General features: G+C 28.6%; 2 protein-coding genes across 2 annotated transcripts; both read right to left on the bottom strand.

Moving 5' to 3' along the window:
- Positions 1–12527: 12527 nt before the first annotated feature.
- Phum_PHUM433100 (UBA domain-containing protein, putative) lies at positions 12528–15477 on the bottom strand (the record flags this gene model as incomplete). Its single annotated transcript, XM_002429385.1, has 7 exons — positions 12528–12749; positions 12900–13052; positions 13647–13810; positions 13894–14220; positions 14314–14518; positions 14601–14902; positions 15342–15477. The coding sequence occupies 7 exons, from the start codon at positions 15475–15477 to the stop codon at positions 12528–12530; spliced, it is 1509 nt and encodes a 502-aa protein (XP_002429430.1).
- A 2167-nt stretch (positions 15478–17644) lies between these two features.
- On the bottom strand, positions 17645–19756 carry Phum_PHUM433090 (G2/mitotic-specific cyclin-B3, putative; the record flags this gene model as incomplete). The annotated part of the gene is made up of 7 exons (XM_002429384.1): positions 17645–17747; positions 17830–18132; positions 18217–18350; positions 18431–18625; positions 18701–18953; positions 19084–19312; positions 19417–19756. The coding sequence occupies 7 exons, from the start codon at positions 19754–19756 to the stop codon at positions 17645–17647; spliced, it is 1557 nt and encodes a 518-aa protein (XP_002429429.1).
- Between the last annotated feature and the right edge of the window lie 5244 nt (positions 19757–25000).

Raw genomic sequence — 25000 nt, 5'->3', positions numbered from 1 at the left:
TCTCACTCACTCTCTTAAGGACCTGTTGACAATCTTTAAAAAGGAGATGAAATCTTTTTTACTCGCTCACTTCCTCTCTCTCTCTCTCTCTCTCTCTACGAATTTGGTATTATTATTATTATTATCATTATTTTTTTTTTGTCGTGTTTGTTATTGTGTTGTCGTCGTCGTCGTCGTTTGTCTCCCTATTTAAAGAAAAGTTGAATGCACTCGAAATAAAAAAAATTTTTTTTTTAATGCGAAATCATTTTCGAAACTTTTTTGGTACCCCTAATACCACGACGACGAGGATGATAATATGTTTGTTTTACGAACAACCAAAAAAAATGTCACCGTTTGTTGTTGTTGTTGTTGTTGTTGTCGTAAGTAAATGTAATTTTCGAATCGCACACACCCGGAAGTAAACGATGACGTTGAATGATTTTCAAACCCGCCATATTTACTGCTTGATAAGCATTTAAATTCAAATATTTTCGATAAATAATAATAATAATAATATAAATATATAAAAAAAGAAAAACAACAACGACAACGACGACGACGACGACAGGCTAGCGAAAACAAGAAGAAAAATGTCGTCGTTTGCCAAAAGGGTGCAACGACATGTTGGATTAAAAAAAAAAACAATAAAACAATAAATTGAATAAATTATTGTTTTTTTTTTTTTTTTTTTATAACAAATTGTTAATAAACTTGTACAAAAACACTTGTTAGCAATGGATAAACAAACAAACGAACAAACAAACAAACAAATTGTTTATTGCTAACAGTGGCGAAATGCATTCGATTCAATATATATATATAAATAATAAGACTTTTCGAAACAACAACCGGGGGTGGAGGGTAGGGGAGGGGAAGGGGAAAGTTTAGTAATCTAACAAACGGGGTGGTGGTAGTGATGGTGATGGCGATGGTGGTGACAATTCAAACACAAGAAGACAAATTAATGAAATTTAAAACGGTTTCTTGGTGGTACCAACAGAAAATTCATTGACGTAGGTAAAGAATACCACCGCCACCACCTATAACGATAAGTTCTTCCCGTTCTATGCATACGTCACGGGTTCACACACTACTATTATTATTATTATTATCACGTAAAGAGATGCTGAGATTTGTGCGGGTACCTGCGGGTTATTTGTTTTTGTTTGTTAACAACACTCACTTAATTTTTTATTATCTTTTCATTGGTTTTTTTTTTTTTTATAACGTTCACGGGATAATCAATATCGTGTTAACAACAACCATCTTGTTTGTTTGTTTGTTTGTCTGTTTGTTTCTTCTACTTAAAAAAAAAATTTTTTTTACAACTTTACCTAGACCGGACACGACGATAATTCACGTAAAATGTTCGTTCATAGATTAAAAAGATAAAACCTCTCGTACTGATAATAATAATGATGATGATGATGATGATGATGATAATGATAATAATATCAAAATGTTAAAAAAAAAAAAAAAAAAATGTAAAATGCATCATCATTAATGTATTTTTCACGGTGGACCGACGCGGATTTTTCGGGAATTATAAAAAGATTTTTTTTATAACGTAAATGATATTAAAACGTACGGGAATGCTTGGGTCAACTTGAGTTTCGTTTCATTTTTTTCGATACAAATCTTAGGAAGATTTATATAACATTATCTCAAGTTGGAATGTGTCTCGCTGAAACGCGGGCGCGTAAGATGAAAAAGTTCTCGTATACGAAACGAGTTTTATCCAACAAATTTAATTGTACAAGAAGTGAAAAATCTAGAAAAAAGAATTAAAAGAAAAGGCTTAAAGAAGAAGAAGAAGGGAAGGGAATGATGATGGGACAACAAACAAGCAAACAAACAAACAAACGCATACATACATACATACGAGACTGTTCGGACCTGGATGACTGATCACGAACGCGAGATATCGAATGACGAGATGGAACACCCATGGTAGAAGCCCTCGAGGTTTGTCGTGGTTGTCGTTGTCGTTGTTGTCGTTGATGATGACAAGAAATCACTTTACGCGGTTAACCATTTTGACCAGTTCGTAAAAATTATTATTATTATTATTATTATTATTATTATTCAAAGATGTCGCGTGTAATTAATAAAAAACGAAGTGGAAGAAGAAAATACAATTTTTTTAATGGGGAGGAGAGGAGGAGGAGGGAGGATTAAAACGAGGAAAAAGTTTTTTTTTTTTTCTAAAACCACTTTTTTTTCCCCCCGAACAAATGGTCAGTTTGTTTGTTTGTTTGTTGTATTGTAGGCGATATCACAACGATCGATCGTTCTTCCCACGCAACTTTGTCGAAATTTTTGCCACAACAACATAACAAAAGAAAAAGACGGCGCCATTTTTTTTTTTTTTACCATAAAATTTAACGATGGTTGCGGTTGTTGTTGTTGTTGTTGTTGTTAAGATTTTTTTTTTTTTTCAACAACTTTTCACATTGTGACCTTTGTGAGAGAAAAGAAATAAAGAAAGAAAGAGTGATAGAGAGATGGAAATGTCCGGGAAATAGAAAAAGACAACACAACAACGGGTCATTATTATGAAATTAGCAACAACTTTTCGGGTTGTAATCGCGCCTAAACAATAAACCACTTTCGTCATTGTCACCTAAACATACTTAGAGACATAATAAACTATTTAGGTATCCGAACGAACCTGGGAGACCTGGAATTTCTTCTTTTTTTTTTTGTCTTATCTCTAGAATTAACTCCTGCCACGTCTATCTAATATGTTTTTTTCTTATCTATCTCTTGTTCCCCCTTCCTCCTCTCCCCCCCCCGATTCCTAGTACAAATATTTTAAATAGTCAAACATTATGTTTTTTTTTTTAAAAAAAAATTTTTGTATGTTTTTCTGCTTCCGTTGAAATAAGGTACAACAAAATGTCGGACGAATTAATTTTTACGTTGGGGAATTTTAAAACAAAAATTTTATGTGTAATCAAGAAGAAGAAGAAGAATAAGGTAAAAAGGTTAGGAAAATGTAAACGTGGAAGAAGAAGAGAGAGAGAGAGAGAGGAGGAGGGGAGGAGAAAGAACATAAAAAATTCGAGAACATTCTACATCACGTGACTCAACTTGAAAATAATTTAAAGAGACGATTTATCCACCTATAAAATTCCTTTTTTTTATTTTATTATTATTATTATTAATTTTTTTTTTTATTTCGATTATATCGAAATAAATTAATAAAAAAGAAAACTGACGGAGGGAGGTTGTGACGGCCATTTTTTTTTTTTTTTTTTTTTTTTAAATTAAAATCACCGCCAAAGGACAAAAAAAAACCACCCGCGGGTTTAAAAAAAAAAAATTGTCTCTCGTTAATAACGTAAAAAATTTTTTTAAAAAGAAAATGTGTCTTCTGCTAAAAAAAAAAAAATTTTAAATTCGAATTAAGTAAAAGTAAATCCCCCTTCTCCCCTCCCCCCCAAGAAAAAAAAGGGATTTTTTTTATCCTTCTCCAAATGTAAATGTTTACTTACACGCGCGACGTGTAAAATTAAATTGACGTTAATAGTAATAATAATAATAATAATAATAATGAGTTTCAATATGTCAACACATGGCAAAATCCAAAATAAAAAAACGAATAAACCGAAATAATTTTATGACGTCAACAGCAGAAGACGGAAGAAGATGAAATGGAGAGAAATGGAGAGAGAGAGAGACAGAGAGAGAGAGTGGGGAGAGTCGAAGCGGAACGTAAATAATTTTTTTAAAAGGGAGAACGAAGGGAGAAGGAGGACGTGGAGGAAGGTTTAAACGTCATTAGTCGTGGTTGTAGAAAAAATTAATAATAATAATAATAATAATATAAATGATAAATTGCTGATATACTGTATAATGAAAATAAATCCTCAAGAATTTGCTGACGTTAATTGTTTTGTTGTGCGACGACGAAGACGACGACGACGATGACGTCGGCGACGACATCGACGACGCAACGACAACAAACGACAACAACAAACAACAACAACAACAACCAAGTTCAACTGGAGTTGAAATCATCTTACGAAATAAAATTTACGTTTTCATCTCTCTCTCTCTCTCTCTCTCTTTAACTTCTCGTTTTTCTTACGTTTTTGTTTTGTCAATAAGTTCAATACCTCTCTCTCGCTCTCTTTCTCACACACACACACACACACGCTATCCATCATTCGTACCTGTAAACTTTCCGTCATTGTTACACATCCCTCGATTCGAAATATTTATTTATTATTATTATTATTATTATTATTAAATCTATTTAATACCATGGAAATAAGTTAGTTTAGAATTGTAATATTTAAGTACTTAAAAAAAAAAAAAAAATCAAATAAATTCTTGTGAGAAAGACAAATGATAATAATAATAATAATCTTAAGAGTTTTAAGTCATGATTACAATCAAGCAAGGCCAGATATAAAGCAAGCAACCAAACAACCAACCAACCGTCCTTGGATGATGTAAAAGTTAAGATTTTAAAAAATCGTAAAACACACAATTGTCATTCTCTTAACGAGGGGAGGGAGAGGGAGGGAGGTGCCACACACACAACACTACGCTAGGTATGCATGCATGGTCGCAACACATACATATATGTATACCTGGTGGATTAACAAGAGATAAAGATCGTTAAAGATGTTTAAAAGAAAAGAAAATAATAATAATAATAATGAGCGTTAAAGTGACAATAGGTGAAAAACAATGGGAGGGCTACGAATTTTTTCAAACCGGTTTCAAACGGAAGAAGAAGAAGTAGTAGTAGGGAAAGAAGTTGAAAAGTGAAAATGTGATGATGGTGACGATGGTGATGATGGCGGTGGTGGTGGTGGTGGTGGTGGTGGTTGCGGTGGTGAATTTCGTGAAAGTATTTTTTTTATAATGAAAAAAAATAAGAGAGAGAGAGAGAGAGAGAGTGAGTGGGGAGAGTCCCTTCGTCAAAAAGTGACAGTACGTCAAGAAATTCAGTTCTCGGATGGTGCACAGCTCCCGGATGTACAAATGTCAAACTGTCAGTCATTATTAACAATCGATTCAGAAAGAAAAAAAAATTTTTTTTTTTTGGAATCCTCACGTCAGTTTTTCTTTTTCCTTTCCACCGACGACGAAATCTTTTATGGTGTTTCCACCCCCTCTCTCCCACTCTCTCTCCCTTTTTTAAAATACGTCGTGACGAGTGGAAAGTCGAGGGATGAAAAAGAAAAGTGTGTGCAACAACAACAACAACAACGCGGAATTTCTTTCTTTAAAAAAAAAAAATGAATGAAAAAAAATGACGACGTCTCCCTCCTCCCCTAAGCCTTTTTAACCTTTCACCTCCTCTCCTTCCCCTCCCCCGACACGAAAACATATAATTCAACCCTCTTAACAACCCTTAAAAAATCAACAAAAAAAAAAAAAAACAAAAAAGTCAAGAGAGCTTCTTTTTTTTTTTAAAATGATTATTTTGATTACATCACTTCCGCGTTTTTGAACTTTAACCTTAAGGGAATCCCTGAAGAGACATAAAAAAAGCAGAAGACAAAAAACACTTTTACGTTCCCCTCCCTCCCCTTTTCCCCTCCTTTTCCCCCTCCTCCTTCTACTCCTCCAAATAAAAAATGACTACTTAAACATAACTTATCTGAATTTCAACGACATCATCATTATTATTATTCGTACCCCCGAATAAAAAAACTTTAAAATTTTTTTTTTTTTTTTTTTTTGTCTTCTGCTTTTCTTTCATTTTCCAAAACCATGAATAGACAAAATAATAATAATGATGATAATGATAATAATAATAATAATAATATAAAAAAACGTGAATGTAGGTTAACATATAAATCGCAACACCCTAAATGCATCAAATGAAAAAAAAAAAAAAAAATAACAATTGGCATTGTCCTCATTATCTTTTGATAGGATAGTAGTTGTTGTAGTTGTAGTTGTTGTTGTTGTTGTTGACGTGCAGGACCGTAATTAGTTTTTTTAAAATTAAATTCAAACCCAATTATTCGAGACGTGGAAGTAGTACAAGTAAAAAGAATTATTCCCACCCGTTCCCATATTCGTTCGTTTTTTTTTTTTCTTATTAAATTAATGGGGCAATGATTGATTTTTTTTTTTTTAATTCTTAATACGGTACTGAAATAAAATTTACCATCAGATCAAACTCCCTATTTTTTTTTTTTTTACAGTAACGGACAAAAGGATCCGGAGATTTAAAAATCCGATTTCATCGACGTCTTTATTTTATTGTATACTCTCTCTCTCTCTCTCTCTCTCTCTCTCTCTACACAAGGGGGCCCGATATATGATGGGGCCCTTTGAGATTTTTCATCTACCACCACCACCACCACCTCCGTCATCATTATAATCATAATCATCATCATCATCATCTTAATCATCGGGTTCGGCTCGGTATTTTTTATATACTTTTTTGCTTTTTTTCCCGTTCGCGTTTGTCGTCTGCACCCTTTTAATTATAATGAGATTTTCGCGCTTCATCCCTGTCTTTTTTTCGGGAGGAGGGAGAAGGGAGAGGGGAGCTAGAGCGAGTTGTCCGTAATTGAATTAAATGATTGACAAAACCTCATCAAACAACAAACGGCTGGGGGGGTTATCACAACTATGACTTTCTGGACACACGAAATGACCGTTAAGATTACTTTTTCATTTCCCTCAGGTATTCATTCATTCATTCACTCACTCACTCACTCATTCATTCACTCAATCACTCACTCAATCACTCATTCATTTCGAGACGATTTTCTCAATTTTCGTGTTTGAGATAATTCGCAAAAGGTTTACAATCGGTAAATTTATCCGCGGGAACCACGAGATTTTCTCTACCTCCTTTTACACACGTCGTAAATATCATAGAGTAAATAAACTCACCGGTATAAATGTGTGGCTGTCCTGATAAACTGGCACATTATACAACATTTCGACCAAAAAAAAAAAAATTTTTTTTTGGCCTTTTCTCTTTCCTCTTTCCTTTTCCTTTTTCCTTCCTTTTTTCTTCTGCTGCTTCTTCTTCTTCGTCCTTTTTTCGTATTCCTTTTTGTTTTCAAATTATTTTATCATCACATGACTAATAAATTTCTTTTTTTTTTTTTTTTTATTCACACTTTTGAGTGTCCGCCATGTTTGTCATCATCGATCGAGATATCATCTGTAAAAATTAATTTTTAAAAAATTAATATTTTCGAGAATGTTCGCCGGTGTTTTGTAGTTGTAGTTGTTTCGATTACAAAAGGATTCGAACTACAAACTTTTCATTACGATTGTATTTGTTTGAATAATAATAATAATAATAATAATGATGATGATATTTTACGAATACTTTTCGTTTTGTTTAAAAAAAAAAGGTTGTAGTCGTTGTAATTAGAAAAATTTGTAGTTTGTTTTTTCCGATTGCGATTGTCATTTACTATTTTTCTTTTCTCTAAACCTTTTTCTAAACCTTTTCCTACCGTACGGCCATTATTATTATTACTACTACAATTACTTCCGTCGGTAAAGGACGTTATATGACGTTAACGGGGAAAAACGTTCAATTGGAAAATTCCAGAAAATTCTATATTAAGGGGGGGGGTGGGCGTGGGGGGATTTAAATGTACATACACACAATTTGAAATTATTGTCGCAAGTTTTCTATCTGTCGCGATAATAATAATAATGATAATTATTTAGTTAATCCTTATCCTACTAATTAGTTTTTTCTCCAGGTTTTTTAATCGATACGTTTTTCCAGTGCCATTTTTTTTTTTTAAATTGAAAAATAAACGTATTGAGTACCTGATTATGATAACGATACCTGATAATAATACCTTATTTTTCGAAAAAAAAAAAAAAAAAAATTTATCAAAAGCCGACAATGTTTTTGTTATAATTTTTTAATTTTTTTGTTTTTGTTTTTCATTTTATCGACATTACTCAGCACTTTTCAAGCAAATTTTTTTTTTTTTTTTTTTTTTAAATAAGGGCCTAAACGAAAACAAGTAATAATAATAATAATAATTTTTGGTCGTAATATTAACGAACAACTTTTTTTTTTTTAAAGGGAAAAAAAAAAAAAAAAAAAACTCACTCGATTTTTATCCTTCGAACCCTTATTTAATCCCTTAACGAATTGCTGTTGTTGTGGTTGTCGTTGTTGTTGTTGTTGTTGTTGTTGCTGTTGTTGTCGTTATTGTAAAACTGATTTTAAAACATTAAAACTCGAAAAAAACCGTAAAAAAAAATTTATCATCGTTCACCGTAAACGCGCACAATACACACACATTTATGAGAACACAAACACAAACCGTCGAAACACTTTTTTCCCGAACGTTTTCTTATTTCGTTTTTCGACCTATAAAAAAAAAAAAAAAAGAAAAAAAATTTTTTTTTTCGTCGTACAAACAACAACCGTATACGTTCGACGCGGTTACAAGAGTGAAAAGAAACAAACAAACAAACAAACAAACGAAAAAGAAAAAGGAAGAAAAAAAATGAAGGAAAAAGAAAAAAAAAATAAAGTAAAAAAAAAAAAAAGGAAAATTTTTTTTTTTTTTTTTTTTCCCCCGTACGGTTTTGTTATTTAAACTGAGAAAAGGAATATAAGAGAGAGAGAGAGAGAGAAAGAGAGAGAGTCGGGGCGAGCGTGAATCGGGATGGGTAAAGCCACGCCCCTCTACCACATTTACCAACCAATCAAATTAACGGGGAAGTTAACTGTCAGACCAGATAAAATGATTTTCACCGGGTTATGGGAAAATATATATATGTGTATAAAACGGTAGAGGGGAGAAATGGTAGAGCGGAAAAAGGAAGGGCGAGTAGAGAGATGGGAAGAGGAGAGGGGAGGGGATGGGAGGGGAGAATTTCGAGAGCTGGGCTTTTGTCAAACTAGAAACACGATACTTAATCACAAAAAATAAATGAAAAAAAAAAAAAAACGAAAAAAAAAACTAAATTATTATTATTATTATTATTATTATTTTTCCATTTTCCTATACGTTTTCTTTTTTTCCGGGGAGAAGAGGGGGAGTGGGAGTGGGAGGGAGCAGGAAATGAAATAATAATAATAATAATAATAAATTTGAATTCGAAGCTAAGTAAAAATAATTGATTGGATAAGGATTATCGCAAGCGTCCCCTCGTAAAGTAATTAAAATTATTAATTAAAAATATACAAAACAAACAAACGAACAAACAAACAAACAATGAAACAAACGATTCGAACGTAGAAACCTTGAATTAAATAAAAAAAAAAAAAAAAAACGAAATCGAAAATGAAAAAAAAAAAAAAAAAAAATATAAACGAATCCATCCGGAAGTTCGGATCGATAAATTCTCAATGGGGGGCGGGGGCGGGGGCGGGGGATACGACGACACTTAAAAGTCTTCATTTTATTTTTTTTTGTTCCCTATTATTATTATTATTATTATTTTGTTTAAAGAAATAAAAATTAAAAACAAACAAACAGAAACAAACAATTTAAAAAACAAAAAAAAAAAAAACTTTAAAAAAGATTTAGATATCTCGTTTGTTCGTATTGTAAACTTTCTATTTTTAAAATCCTTAATACGGTACTAAAAATTCATTAAAAAATTTGAATGTAGAGATAATAAAGGTATGAAAAAGGGTCAAAGGGTATTTATAGATGAAAATTTGTCGTTCGATCAATGCGAAAATAAAAAAAGGTACGGGAAGAAGACGAAAAACGGGGAATAAAATTCTGGAAATAGGTTCGAATGAATGAATGAATGAGGAAAAAAAAAAGGGAAAAAAAGGAAGAATCTGGAAGAGACAGGAAAGAAAACATAAAGCAGAAGCTTTTTTTGTTGTATGTCAATAAAATGACTTGCCTGGAAAATGTAGCTTTGTATCCATGGTAACGTTGATTGAAGGCCCTAAAAACTCCTTCCATCTGTTTGATACCTGATACCGTGCTTTTCCACTTCTTATTCTTCTTATTCTCCATCATCATCATCATCATCATTATTATCATCATTATTATCATCATCTTTTTCTTCCTTGTTTTCTCGTATAAAATAAATCTGGAAAATTCTTGGATTGAAAATTTTTACTAACAATTCAAAATTTGTCTCCCTTTCTCTTCCACGCATTAAAATTCATTGTTTTATCATCATAAGCTAAAATTTTAACTAAAAAAAAATTAAATTAAAGGGGTGCCAACTTAATAATAAAAAAAAAAAAAAATTGACTACTTGGCGGTTGTGTGTGGATTTACATTACCGAAAAAAAAAAAAATAAAAAAAATAAAAAAATAAAAAAGAAAATTTGATATTGCTGAGAATGTAAATCGTGATGATGATGATGATGATGATGATGATGATGATGATGATGATAATGATGATTATGAACCGAATAACCGTCTCCGTCGTTCAAGCATCGGGTATTTGATACTACTACGAATAGTTTTTTTTTTTTTTTTTAACGGTTTTTATTTAACGTAGATTCGTTATAATTAACGCAATACGTAGCAGACGACGTTTGATAGTATTTATTCAATTTTCTGTTGCGGTTTCTTTTAATTGTTCGATAAAAATTTTGGGGGGTTTTTTCTCTCTTTTTAACCCGATAATATACCGATCGGAATCGTGTAATTTGATTTTCCCCAAAAAGGAAACGGCGGAAACGGAAACGAGAATTTTAATGATATGATTGAACTAATCGAAATTTAATTAATTACGCGGGGGGGGGGGTGGGAAAATGATGACGATTTTTTTTTGGAGGGGGGGACATTACTAATTTTCTTCTTCACTTTCGTCAACGAATTTAGCTTTACATAAAACCGCGACGATTTGAATAACCTAAAAATTTAAGGATGAACGCGATCCGACGGAATTTTATTAGCTATATTTAGCTTACGATAAGTTTTTCCCTTTTTCCCCATTTTTTCTTTTTTTCTTTTTTCTTATCGAAATAATCATCGACATGTCCCCTTTCGCGTCGTGTCATTAGAATATTTCAAACGTGTCACGAATTCATTTTTCATTTAAAAATTTTCTCGGTAATAAATTCGGTTTTACCTGGAAAGGAAACGACGATTTAATATCATCAATGAATTCAATAAAAAAAATATTAATAATAATAATAATAATAAAAATTACCCACATTTATTACCTAATAAGTTTTTCTTTTTTCTTTTTTTTTTTTTTTTACCTAATTTGCATGGCAAATTATCTACATAATGATAATAATAATAATAATAATAATAATTACAGAAGAAAAAAAAATCATTTCGTGCACAATTTTTAACATATCGTACAACATCCCACGAAAAACATACATTAAATATTATTATTATTATTATTATTATTATTATTATTTTCACACGTTGCCTTTTACTCTTCCATATATATATATATATATATATATATATATATATATATATATATATATATATATATATATATAAATATTTAAATAATAAGGTTAAACATCGTCCTATTTACAAAATCTCATACGAATTTTATAAAAACGAAAACTCTTCATCTACTTCCGCAATATTACTATTTTCTTTTAAATATTCAAACCGGAAACCGGAAACAACAACAATCATATAGACTAAAACAGAAAATAATTTAAAAATAATAATAATAATAATAACTTTTGACATTTTAACAACAAATATAAAGAAAATAAAAAAAAAAAAAAAAAAAAAAACAACTCATTTCTCATATAGTAATAATAATAATAATAATAATAATAATTACACATAAATCCATCATCAACAACATATCTTACTAATTTGTTTATAATAAATGCATTTAATTCGTTTTGAAATGTTTGTTGTTGTTGTTGTTGTTGTTGTGTTGTCTTGTGTAAACCGGAAACGACGTCATAAAAAAATTTTTTTATCGTTTTCCCCCACGATAGATCGATTGGAAAACGATAATTAAAATGACGTCACCGTTCGGAAAAATATACCCTAAACAAACAAAACGAATCGGAATTGATAGATAGATTGATTGATTGATTTCGAATCGAAATTGGCGCCAAAAATAAATAAAAAAAAATCGTTAAATGCGCTTTTTCGCAATTTCTCGAAAATTAGCACTAACTAACAACAACTGACAAAAGTTTATAAAAAATTCGCCATGTTTGATTTTTTTTTTTTTTAAACCGGAATTTTTTCAAGTTGTACTCTTTGACCGTTTTCTAACTTTTCCTTCCTTCCTTCCTTCCTTCCCCGAATTCCTTCCTACTTCCCTGTTAATTTTAAATATGACGAGCGATCTTTCCTCCCTTTTTTTTTTTTGTAAACCTTCCGAGAACACAATCGAATTAAATTTTCCCTTGGATCCGTGTAAAATTTCAATATTAATTTTACGAAAAAGAAAAAAAAACAAAATTTTCCTTTTTTTTTCCTTTCATTTTTTTCCTTTTTTTTTTTTTTCCTTTTTTTCATTATTTTTTTTTTTTTTGTTGTATAGTATAAGTAAATACAGGCAAAAATGCATTAAGTAAAATAAATATTTTTTTTTTTCTCTTTTTTTTTTTTCTTTACAGTAATGGCCGTTCCTTCTTCGACTTTTTTTGGTTTTTTTTTTTTTTATTGCCATAAATGCATCGTGAACGTTTGACCCGCCATCGATTGATTCGCGTTGGGCTGTTGATGAGTAGTCAGATAATTTCCTCCCGTATAATTTGTCATTGATCCGAACAACGGGGTGGATGATGATGATGATGATGATGGAGGAGGTGGTTGCGGCGGCGGAAGAGTTTGTCCAGTTGGACCGGGATTCAAGTTTAATCCCGACATTTGTTGCGCAAGCTAAAAACAAACAAAAATAATAATAATAATAATAATAATTATAAGAACGTTCTGGAGAATTTTACAACGACAGCAAATTCATCACGTTTTGTGTTTTTTTTTAAATAATAAAATTTTCTTTTTGTTTTTTGTTCCATTTGCAAATCTTACCTCTCCTTTATTATTATTATTATTATTAATAATACTACTACTACCACTACCACTACCACTGCCACCAATGGAAAAATCTCCTCCGAGTAAGTCACCATTTTGAGATTGATTTCTTTGTGAACTAGCTGAATAATTAGCATGCTGTGAGAAAGACTAATATTAAATACAAACAAATCAAAATGAAAATAATAATGATAATAATAAACTACGTCCAAAACTACAACAATAATAAAAATGACTAAAAAACAACTAATAATAATGATAATAAAAACAATCAACCCTATCCTCTCTTATAAAACTTCTTGGATTCATTGGTATTAATTAGTGGGAGGAAAAGACATTCGAAAAAAATGTACTCTTCCTCCAGAATCCATTAAAAATGATTACGGACAAACGAACACGATGACAATAATAATAATAATAATTTATCAACGTATATAAAAAAAAAAACGGATTATTATCATTATCAAACGGAAGTAGACGACGACACAAACCGCGGTTTAAACGTTGATAATTAATTTAACGAAACCAAATTCCCCCCCCCCCACTAATTTTCACGATTAAAAGCGGAAATGAACTTGAAAATACTCGAATAATAATAATAATGATAATACCAAAAGAATCCAAGAAGTTTTTTTTTTTTTTTTTCCAAATCGAATTCGAATTCGATTCAATTAAAAAAAAAAACAGGCTCGACTTTAACAAGCGTGCGTAACGAATAAATATTACGTCAAATAAATTCAATACCTGAAACGGAAATTGATTGTTGGGTAACTGATTGCCGTACATGTTGAAAAATGGATTCGAACCGTGAATGGCAGGTTGAGGTGCACTTGTAGCAAAACCTTGATTAACGCCATTCGGATAAGGATTTATCTGTTGGAATGAATTCATTGTTTGCTGGTACAAACCTGAAAGAAAAAGTTAATCGTTGTTATTATTATTATTATTATTATTACTATTATGAGTTTTAAAACCAAATTTATCAACGTACCTGCATTATTGTACATGGTGGCAGCGTTTTGGTTTGGAACATTGCTCGATCCGTACAAAGCCAAAATGGAATCCTTGCTAAGTTTTTTTTCCGTATTGATTGTTGACTGATTGAAAAAACTTTCTTCTTCGGCCGATCGAGTTGTCGTCGTAGTCGTCGTCGTCGTCGTCGTGTTCTCCGTTGTTGTTGTTACTTCTCCCGTCTTACCCGGAGATTGATTTTTGTCATGGTTGGGACTTACACTTGCTGGTGGTGCGCTCAAAAAGTTTGAAAAAACATCATCTGAACTACCGCTTGCGTTCGAAGGAGTGCCAGACACTGGAGAATCTAATTTTAAAATATATATATAAAAATTATTATTATTATCTTAAATTTGATAAAAGCACATTTCGATAAAAAAAAAATTTCATGTATATTTACTTAAGCCCAATAAATCGACAGCCGAACTTTTATTAGTCGATTCATTTTTCGTTCTTAAAGCTTTAGGACTTGAATTTGGTTTGGGTAATGCGGGCGGTACTGCTGCATCAGTTAACTGTTTCCTATTAGCCAAAGGAACAGGTTTGTCTTTTTTTTTCTTTTTTTGCTTTTCAGCTTCTTCCTCTAATTCTTTATCCCAATCGACCTAAAATTCGAAAAAAAAATCCGCACTCGAGCTTACCTCGAAAGACTTTCGACTTATTACATTGATAAAAAAAGAAAATCACCTTAGGTATCGGAGGAGGCACCCATTCTTTAGCTATATATCTTTTATGTTGATATTTAGCTCTAATAAAATGTTCTAAGCTTAAATCGGTTTGCGGTCTCCTCCAAGAATCTGGCAATGTGGCTTCGTACACAGCTCTAGCTTTTGAATTACCCATTTGTTGCAAATTAACAACTTGCTCAGGAGTCCATGAATCCAAATTAACAGATTTCACTTTAGATATGTGAACTCCTAGGTTTCTATGTATTCCAGCACACCTGATACATAAGAACACACCAAGGTTCCACGAAGCCCATCTTGGACCTGAAATTATTGACAAACTTTTATTAATAAAAAACCTTAAACCTTAAAATATTAAATTTTATTTTAATAATCGTTATCATTTACACTATTTAAAAACTATTTAAAAATTAGCATGGTGATGAGTCACAAATCAATAATTACAAAAAAAAATGTGTTATTTTGTGACACACACGCTCACGCACACGCACACACAAACCAATAGTAAAACGATACATAAAAAAAAAAAAAAAAAAAAAAACGAAATTAATATGACATATTGAAATAATAATAATAATAATTAATTACACATGATAATGAATAAGAGATAAATTTTTTTTATTTTTTTTAAGTAAACAAAACCTTGTAATTTTGTAATCAATATGATAAAAAACAGATTTTTTATTTAATTTCACTTGTTTAATAAGTAAATTTAAATAAATAGTAACGGTTATTATTGTACCTTTGGCATCGCAATCGACACAATATTTATTATCTTCATCTCTTAACATTTGCGTTAAAAGTGCTTGACATTTATCCTGAATTTGTTTTTGCCTGTCTTTTTCCGCTTTCGATTCATTTCTCCCTAAAGAACTCATATTAATAATAATAATAATATTATTTAAATTATATTTACAAATATATATATAAATATATATATATTAATTATGTATATATGTAAATAATTCCTTTTATTTTTTTAAAAATTATTTAATTAAATAAAAATAAATCTGACAACCAACCGCCCCAACAAAAAAAAAAAAAAACTGATTTTTGTGTTGTGATTAAAATATGTGTAATTCAATGATGGCTGCCAACTAAAATTTTTTTTTTTTTTTGTACGTATCGATTGGTAATAGAAGGCGGTGGTTGGATTTATTATTACGAATTATTTTTACCGTTAAATAATCGATTAAAACACATTTTTTTTTGTTAACGGTAAAATATCGAATCGAATCGAAATCGAAATCGTTAAATTTAAAACTAAATTTTATCATAAACTTAATTTAAAAAAAAAAAAAAAAAAATTAAAATTAAATTTTTTTTTAATGTCTAAAAATTAAAATAATTGTTTTGTATTAAAATAATAATAATAATAATAATAAAATTCATTTACAATTATACAAATTTTTTTTTATATTTTTTTTAAATTTAAAATATTATTTTAAAAAAACCTTTCAAGTATCATCAAATATATATATATAAAAAAACAAACAAAATGCCGATTAATTATTATTATTATTATTATTATTATTATCATCTATAAAAATGAAAAATACAAATATATATAAATATATAATAAATATACTAAATAACAAAAATTAAATTAAAAATTTTTAAATAGTGCGTTCAACGTAATTTAAAATAGTAATAATAATAATAATAATAATAATTGTAATAATATTAAAATAATAATAATAATAATAATAATATAAAAGATATCCATGAGCCATACTTTCTCTTAAAACAATTTAATAATAATAATAATTTACAATCAGAAAATCAGACGTTATTAATCAATCAATCAATCAATCAGAACGCTTTAAAACATCAATAATAATAATAATAATAATGATAATAATAATAATAAAAATGAAAAAACTTTGTCTGATTTGGCACGTTAAGCATTCAAAATAAATTTTATTAAATGGGTTTTTTAAAATTTACAAAAACAAAAAAATGGTTTATTATTATTATTATTATTACAATTATTATTATTATTATTATACTGTAATTTTTACTGTAAAAATTGTATCAACGTAATTAAAACGACGACAGTTATCATTATCTATATATATATATATATATAAATATTAATATAAACGACCGTTTTACGTTATAAAAATCCGTTTCTCACCCGGAATAAAAAAAAAAAAATTTCATTCATTCGTATTATTATTATTATCATTAGTTTCTTTCAATCGAACCAATCAACAATTTTTTAAATAATATATAATAATAATAATAATAATTAAACAAATATCTGATACTTGTTATCTTTTTTTAAAATAAAAAATAATAATAATAATTTTTAAAAAAAACCGTTACAAATTTTCTTTTTGTTTCTTAATAATAATAATAATAATAATAATAATAATAATAATAATAATAATAATAATAAGATAAATTAGGCGAGAGTGTGTAAAAAAAAATAAATAAAAAAAAAAAAAAAAAATATTACATGTTACAAAATAATAATAATAATAATAATCTAAATATATGTATATAAATAGCATTACAAAAAAAGCTAATAGTGAGCTATCCAAAACAAAAAAAAAAACATGCTTTTATTATTATTATTATTATTATTATTATTGCGTTACGGATAACGAATTACAAAAAAAAAAAAAATAAATAAATTTTGTTATAAATCGGGTGATAATAATAAAAGCATAAAATTTTTTGTTTGTTGTTTGTTTTTGTTTGTTTGTTTGTTGTCTTCTCTTTAAAAAATTTTTTTATAAAAAAAAAAAAAACTAAACTAAACTAACATGATAGTGTATGTACTTAAACTAACTTATTTAACTATATTACGGCTATTTACAATAATTAATATATATTTACGTTTATATCCGTTAAAAAAAAAAAAAAATTACACGTGTGTGTGTGTATGTGTGTGTATATATATATGTATATATGTAATAAAAATTATTTTTCACGTGAAGTCCTTTTCATTCCTTCCCCTCCTCTCCCTCCACGATTTTCTTTGTTTTTCAACATGCAAACAATCTCAATGATGATGATGATGATGATGGCGTTTTCCTTTTATTTCCCCGCAGGTTTTTTTTCAATCGTTTCCTTCGACGGTTTTGTCGTTTCTAAAGTTTTGTCATCTAGTAATGGAGTTTTAGCCACTTCGAAAAATATTCTAGAACAAATAGAAAAAGGTTTAATTAAATCCTTTTTTCTTTTCTTTAAATTCTTTCTTTTCCTTTGACTTTGTCTCCTACTTGTGTGAATATTTATTTTTGATTATTTTTAGTTGTTCTTTTGGTTTTTGATGTAACATGCTGTTAAGGCTCAAAACGATGGGCATGAAATCGGATAGTTTGTAACCGGAATAAAATTCTAGGGTTGGCGTCCATCCCGATATGTTTTTCATTCTTAACGCCATGTATAGGGCAGCGCATGCAATTTTACTTTCCGAATGAAAAATCATGTGATATTCCATGAGGCTGAGTTCTAGTATGTATCTGGCAAGTGTTAATGTTGGCATGCTTGCTTTACAACACCTTGAAAACCTTCTTAAAAATCTACAACGAAAAAAAAAAAAAACAATCATTATGATTTAATGTGTTTTTTTTTGTGAACGCGTTCAGGTACGAGCTATAATCTACCTGTACGATAAGGGTATTCCCAAACTGTAATCTATAACTTTAAACACGTTTAATTCCATTTTAATTAAATCGTCTCTTTCGAATGCATTTTCGCAAATGTAAATAAAATCTTCGATGAGCGGAGGCATTCTCTCCTAAAAAAAAACGTGTAAATAACATTTTTAAAAAGTGTCAAAATGACGTCATTAAAATTATGATAATTAATAATAATCACTTCGTATTTCGATGCCAAAAACAAAGCAGCGGCTCCGACTAATTGTAAATTTTCTTTTGCCACGACGACGTGTGACAAATACAAATCCGTTATTTTAACACCCAAATAAAGGGTTTCGTGATTTAATTCGAAATTTTCTTGTACGTCAACCATCCAGTCTACAAGCAATGATCTCATCCATTTTGTTATGACAGGCTGTGTAAAAAAAAAAATTTCAATCATTAATACCAATCGCAACAAACCTGATTTGTTTTGTTGTGTGATGTGTACCTGCAACGTCATGTAGTCTTTTACGACGAACGCCTTTTCCCTTCTTTTCATATATTCGAATATGTCCATTGCATATTCAGAAACTTGAATCGGATCCAAAATATTTTCCTTGTCAAAATCTTCAACACCTGCAGGTACTTTTGGTGAACCTGTTTCTGTTGTACTTTTTTTATCTTCTACTCTTTTGAAACTTTTCTCATTATTTCTTTTTATAGGTGATATTATTCTTGAGCTTTCATGCGAATCAGGAGTTCTGTAGAAAAAAAATTAAAATTCGAATCATAAATTAAGAGGTTCGAAAATAACCTAATTCGATTCAGAAATGCACACTTATTATTATTATTATGTGTGCCTTGTTTACATATCACTATTAAATAACTTACACATCTTCAAGAGCAGTCGTGTACAAGGACTCCTCACTTTTATCCTGTTGGCCATCTGTACTTCTTTCAGATTTAACACTCACTGTTTTTTCATTTGACACACATTTTTCTTTAGTTTGAACACTTGTGATTTTAAGTTCTGATATTTTCACTTCAGCACTTTCAATATGTGCAAGAACTTTTGTATTTTTTTTCCCAACCGGATCGATATTTTCTTTATTTTGTGCACCTAAAAAATCATAAATCCTTACATGAAACTCAAAAATAAAAATTATCGAGAAAGAAAGAGAGAGAGAGAGAGAGAGAGAGAGAGAGAGAAAGGAATTCAATTACCTGTTTTTACTGTTAAAACTGATTTTGGATCGACATAAACTGCAATTTTTGAATGTACATTAGAAACTAATTTTCCAATTTCTTTCACTTTTAAATTTGTACTCGATGTCAAAATGGGTTTTTTCATAATTGTTTTTTTCGTATCCATGACATTTTGTTTCGATGCAAAATTAGTACTTTCATTCAAAGCTGTTCGCTTTGTCGTTTTCCCTTTCGGTGGAGATAATTGATCTGCTTTTCTCTTTGTCATATCCTTTGTTGTAACCTTTTTCGGAAAGTTAGCTTGACTCCTTGTCAATATTTTACCACATGTTTTTGTCATTATTGTTTTTTGTATCATTTTTGCCTGCTGCTGTTGGTGCTGTTGTTGTTGTTGTTGTGAATCTATTAATACTTTTGTAGGAGCCATTTTTTATTCTATATATATATGTGTGTATATATATATGTATAAAAAAATCTGAAAAATGATTTATGTAAAACAAATTAAATAAAAAAAAATTTAAATAAAATAATAATAATAATTATAGCTAAATAAATGTTGGGAGGGGGGGGGAAATAAAAATTTTTAAATAGACATAAAAATTTAAATGCTATTTAAATCTCTCTCTCACCTGTTAGGACGTGACCTCACATCCACGAGGGATTTCACTCAACAAATGCTATTAATTTTAATTATAAAAAAAAAAAAAATTTATATTTCTACAATTATAATAATAATAATAATAATACGGCGGATAAAAATATTAAATTAATTACATAACGTTATATAAGAATAATAATGATAAAATTATTGCGTTCATCAAGTGCCTTGCAAGCCATTTAAATTTTAACGGCCATTCTCCTCTTTGGGGAATGATGCGTTTTTTTCCCCCAACCGAAATTTTAACGTTATTTTTTTTTACACATAATATCCGTTTGAATTTTTTTTTTTTTACATCGTTAACAATTTACGATGACCTCTTAAATGATATTTTAAAAAAAATTTAATCGAATATAACGTCTTACCTATTTATATATAATTAAAATAATTTCTAATGTAAAATATGATGCACAAAATATTAAAACAAATAACCGTTTAAATTACAATGTTGCCAACTTGCTTGTGAATTTTGAATCGTCGATGCGATGCCGTTTTTTTAGTTTTTTAATTCACTCCAGCGCGACTATCGGATAAATTTATAACTATTTATGTTTACATTTTATCCGATACAATGATGCCTTCCTCGAATCGTTATAAATTATTATTATTATCATTATTTTTGTTTTTAATTTAATTTAATTTAACTTAATTAATAATAATAATAATATTAATTTAAACTGCTACAATTTAACATTAAAACCTACGACGAGTAGTAGGAAGAACTTGAGGTTTGTATCAAATAGTTGAAAAAAAATTATTATTATTTTTTATGCACTTACTTGATGTCTTTTAATTTACATCTTTTTTTCAAAAATCCTGAAACAAAACAAAGAAAAATAAAAATAATAATATTAACCGTAATAATAATAATAATAATAATAATAATAATAATAATAATAATAATAATAATAATAATAATAATAATAATGATAATACTAATCAAATTTCAAATGAGTTTTAAATTCTACACTCTTATTAACTTATAATAAATATATATATATTCTTTTATTAATTTTCTCCAGTAAATTTATTATTATTATTATTATTACAATTTGTTTTTTCTCTTTTTAATTTCGTCAAGTTTTGTAATATGATTCAATTTTTTGTATGTTTAAAAAAAAAAAAAATTTAATCTTAAATATTTTACATATTTTTTTCATGTCTCATTTTTTTTTTTTTATTCATCCATCAAAAAATAAAATTTAATAATAAAAATTTGATTATTATTATTATTAAGTTGAAGAAACTTATATTAAAAAAAATTACTTTAGGTAATTTTTTTAGGTAATAAAACTTTAAAGTAATTTTTTATTTATTTTTATTTTTATTCTCCTTCCTCGTCTTATACATCCTGTTAGAAAAAGAAAGAAAAAAAATTAACGAATTTTTTTTTTTTAAACGTTCCTCTTCTTCAAACACACAAGTTCAAACGCGTTTTTAATATTATTTAAATTTAATAAAAATTCTTTAAATTTCAAAATGGCGTCCGCGAGTTTTTTTTTTTTTTTTTGTAATAAAATTTCAAATTATTTAATTTGTTGTTGTTGTTGTTGTCTGTTGTGTTTTTTAAATAATAATAACAAAAAAAATTTCTCATGTGTAAAGGAACGTTCGCGAACGTTTGTTTGTTTGTTTTTAAACAGTACCCGTATACGTTTTTAAACAGTACCCGTTCCTTCGTTTGTTAATCATATTAAAAATCGATTCAATAATAATAATAATAATAATAAGTTTTTTGCGTTCGATTTTTCGATTGTCGTCATTTTTAGTGGTTGTTGTTGTTGTTGTTGTTTTTGACGTTTGTATCGGTTGATGAACGTATATCAAAATTTTCTTAAAAGTTCTAATCAATCATTTTGCGAACGTTTCAAAGTTTTTTTTTTCTCTCTAAATTTACACGTTCGTTTTCATTTGCACACAACCAATACGCGTCAGGGTAAACCGTTTATTTATTAAAAATAGCAGAAGACGTTAGAATAATATAAACAGGTATATGAAAAAATTCTATGGTCTTTAAATAATTAAATATTATCAAAAGGTATTTAAAAAATGTATAAATGGAGACGATACAATTGATTTTTTTTCCGGTACCTAAAAAACGGTTTTCTTTAAATGATACCTGAATTCTTTAACACAATATTAATTTTTTCGTTTGTATAAAAAGCAAACAACAACAACAACAACCAGGATTTTATCAGAAAACAACAATTAGGTTAAAAATAACAGAAATAATGAATACAATATTTCGATATACCTTAATAACAACAACGAACGGAGAAATTTTTTTTTTTTTTTTTGGAGGGGAGGTGGTATGTAGGGGGAGGGGAGGGTAAGAAAGGGAAAGGGAGGGGAAATCGATATTTTCATTTCCTTCTCATCATTTTTTTTTTTGCTTATATTTTTATTTATTTGCTACAATATCCATATTTGCAAATGGATATCTCCTGGAATCTAACCATCTAACTACGATCGATAAAAGAAAATTTTTTTTCCCCCTCCCTCCCCCCTTTTTTAATAAAAAAATTTTTTTTATTTCGGTTCCCGAATTCATTCGTTATTTTTTACCATAATAATAATAATAATAATAAATTTATTTATTTATTTGACGAGCACCGTTTTTTTTTATTGTTTCGAATCCAACAATAAAATTATTCCATTTCCTTTTCATTTCCGGTTTTCAATAATAATAATAATATTAATTTAATTCGGAAAAGAATTTACAATCGATAAAATATGTATATATCGAACGATCGATCGATCGATCAATCGATTAACCGGATATGTAAAATATCATTTCCGAAATTAGCAAATTTTTTTTTTTTTGACCATTACGTCACAGGAAATCAATTTAAGCGGTGGAGTTATTCGAATGATATAATGACGTAATTTTAAGGTTTCGTTAACTGCCCCCCCCTTCCTTCTCCGCCCCTTCCCCCCTCATTTACATAATACTTTAAACGTCGTATTTATTTATTAATTTTTTCCGATTCGAATTTTATCAATTAAAATAGTTTTTACACGGACAATAAAAAAAAATTAAGGGTTGCAGTATACATAAGCGCAGATTACATAAACGCGGGGATGATGGGGGTGAGGAAACGGGGAGGGAAGAGGAGGGGGAGGGATAAACAAAAAAAAAAATTTCGTTGATAATTTTCCCTTTCGTATTTTTTGGATTTTCCGTTTAGTCTTGCGCTGGTTTTTGACCCGTTCGGTTTTGTTCATTTCAACGTTCGCGTTCTATTTCTACGTCGTTTTTCTCTCTCTTTTTTTTTTTTTTGTTTTTTTTTGTATTCATTCATTTGAGCTCGTTTTTGGTGTTTTCCGGCTTTTGTTCTTACGTTCGAGGGTAAGATTTTTCTTTTACTTTTTCCGTTCAAATTATTAATAATGATAATAATACTAATTAAAATTAAAAAAAAAACGTTTTCGTATTAGAAATGCTACGATTTTGTTATCATTATGTAATTATTTACCTATTATTATTATTATTACGTATTATTATTATCATTATTATTACTATTATTATTATTATTTATTAATTTATCGATTTTTTTTAATGACGTCATAAACTTAATTAAATTTGCGTAAGTAGCAAAAAATTTAAATACATCAAACGTAAGTTTTCGTGACGGAAGTGCAAGAAAGAAAAAAAACTTAATAATAATAATAATAATACTAATTACTTCACGGCAAAATGATAATAATAATAATATGACTAAACGTGATTTTAGAAAAAAAAAAGAAGACAAAATTAAATTCCTTTTTATTTTTTATCTCAATGTAACTTTTTTTTTCCTTTTCTCCTCCCGCCTCTGCCCCCTACCCTCCCCTATTTCTCCAGGCTCTTTTGTGTTCTCTAGAGTTTACTTTGTATTTTATTACGTAATGATAATAATAATAATAATTTCACGGTATGCTATTATGTAAATAAAAAATATTATTATTATTATTATTGTTACATTTTAAAACTTTTTTTTTTTTTTTTACCGTCGGTGATATAAATAAACAAGGTTTGCATAAATATAATAATAATAATAATATTTTATTACGATTCGTTTTTCCCGTTTATTATTATTATTATTATTATTATTATTTTAAAATAAAAATTACGTTAAAAACGTTCGGAAGTGAAAACAAAAGGAAAAAAAAAATTGAACTTTCACCTCTGAAAGGACTCCCTAATCAAAGTCATGAATTATATGGATAAAAAAAAAAGGTTCGAACCTTATTCGATTATTTTTATTGTCGATTGTCATATCGAAAAGTTTTGCTTTTCTAAGTCAAAAACAATTTAAAACAAACAAACAATAACAAACAGAAAAAGAAAATAAGAAAGAGAAGGAAAATAGAAAAAAGAAAGAGAAGGAGAGAGAGAGAGAAGAAAGAAAGAAAAGTTGTCACAAATGACAAAATCCTACTAATGTTAAACTTTCGTTAAAAACTATGACGTAATCACATACGTCATCACCGTATAAACGTTAACAAAAATTATTATTATTATGAATTATCACCTACGTAATTGTTTTTATCGTAATTAAATAATAATAATAATAATTTTTCCGCCGCCATTTTTCGTAATCGATTAATAATAATGATAATGATCGCGATTAAAAATGATTTTTTAATCATTTTCATTTATTCGTAATTAAAAAAAAAAAAAAAAAAAAAAAATTTTCGGATCAGGGGTGCCAACAGAATCAAAACTTTATATCGTGTAAGGGCATAACATAAAACTAAAATGGAAATCGTGATTGGAATAACCTATAATGAAAATTTTTGGCAAAAACATTTGAATCCGTCACGTATTGCCAACAGCAACATAAAAAAAAACTTTTTTTTTTTTTTTTTTCTCGACATTCGTTTCTTCTTATTTATTATCATTATTATTATCTCTCTATATATTTTTTTATTCCATTAGAAATTTTTTTGTAAAAAAAAAAA

Source organism: Pediculus humanus, genomic scaffold (assembly GCF_000006295.1).
Source record: "Pediculus humanus corporis 1103172108202 genomic scaffold, whole genome shotgun sequence".
NCBI lineage: Eukaryota > Metazoa > Arthropoda > Insecta > Psocodea > Pediculidae > Pediculus > Pediculus humanus.
The sequence above is the reverse complement of the archived record's forward strand: the minus strand, read 5'-3'. Positions and strand labels throughout refer to the sequence as shown.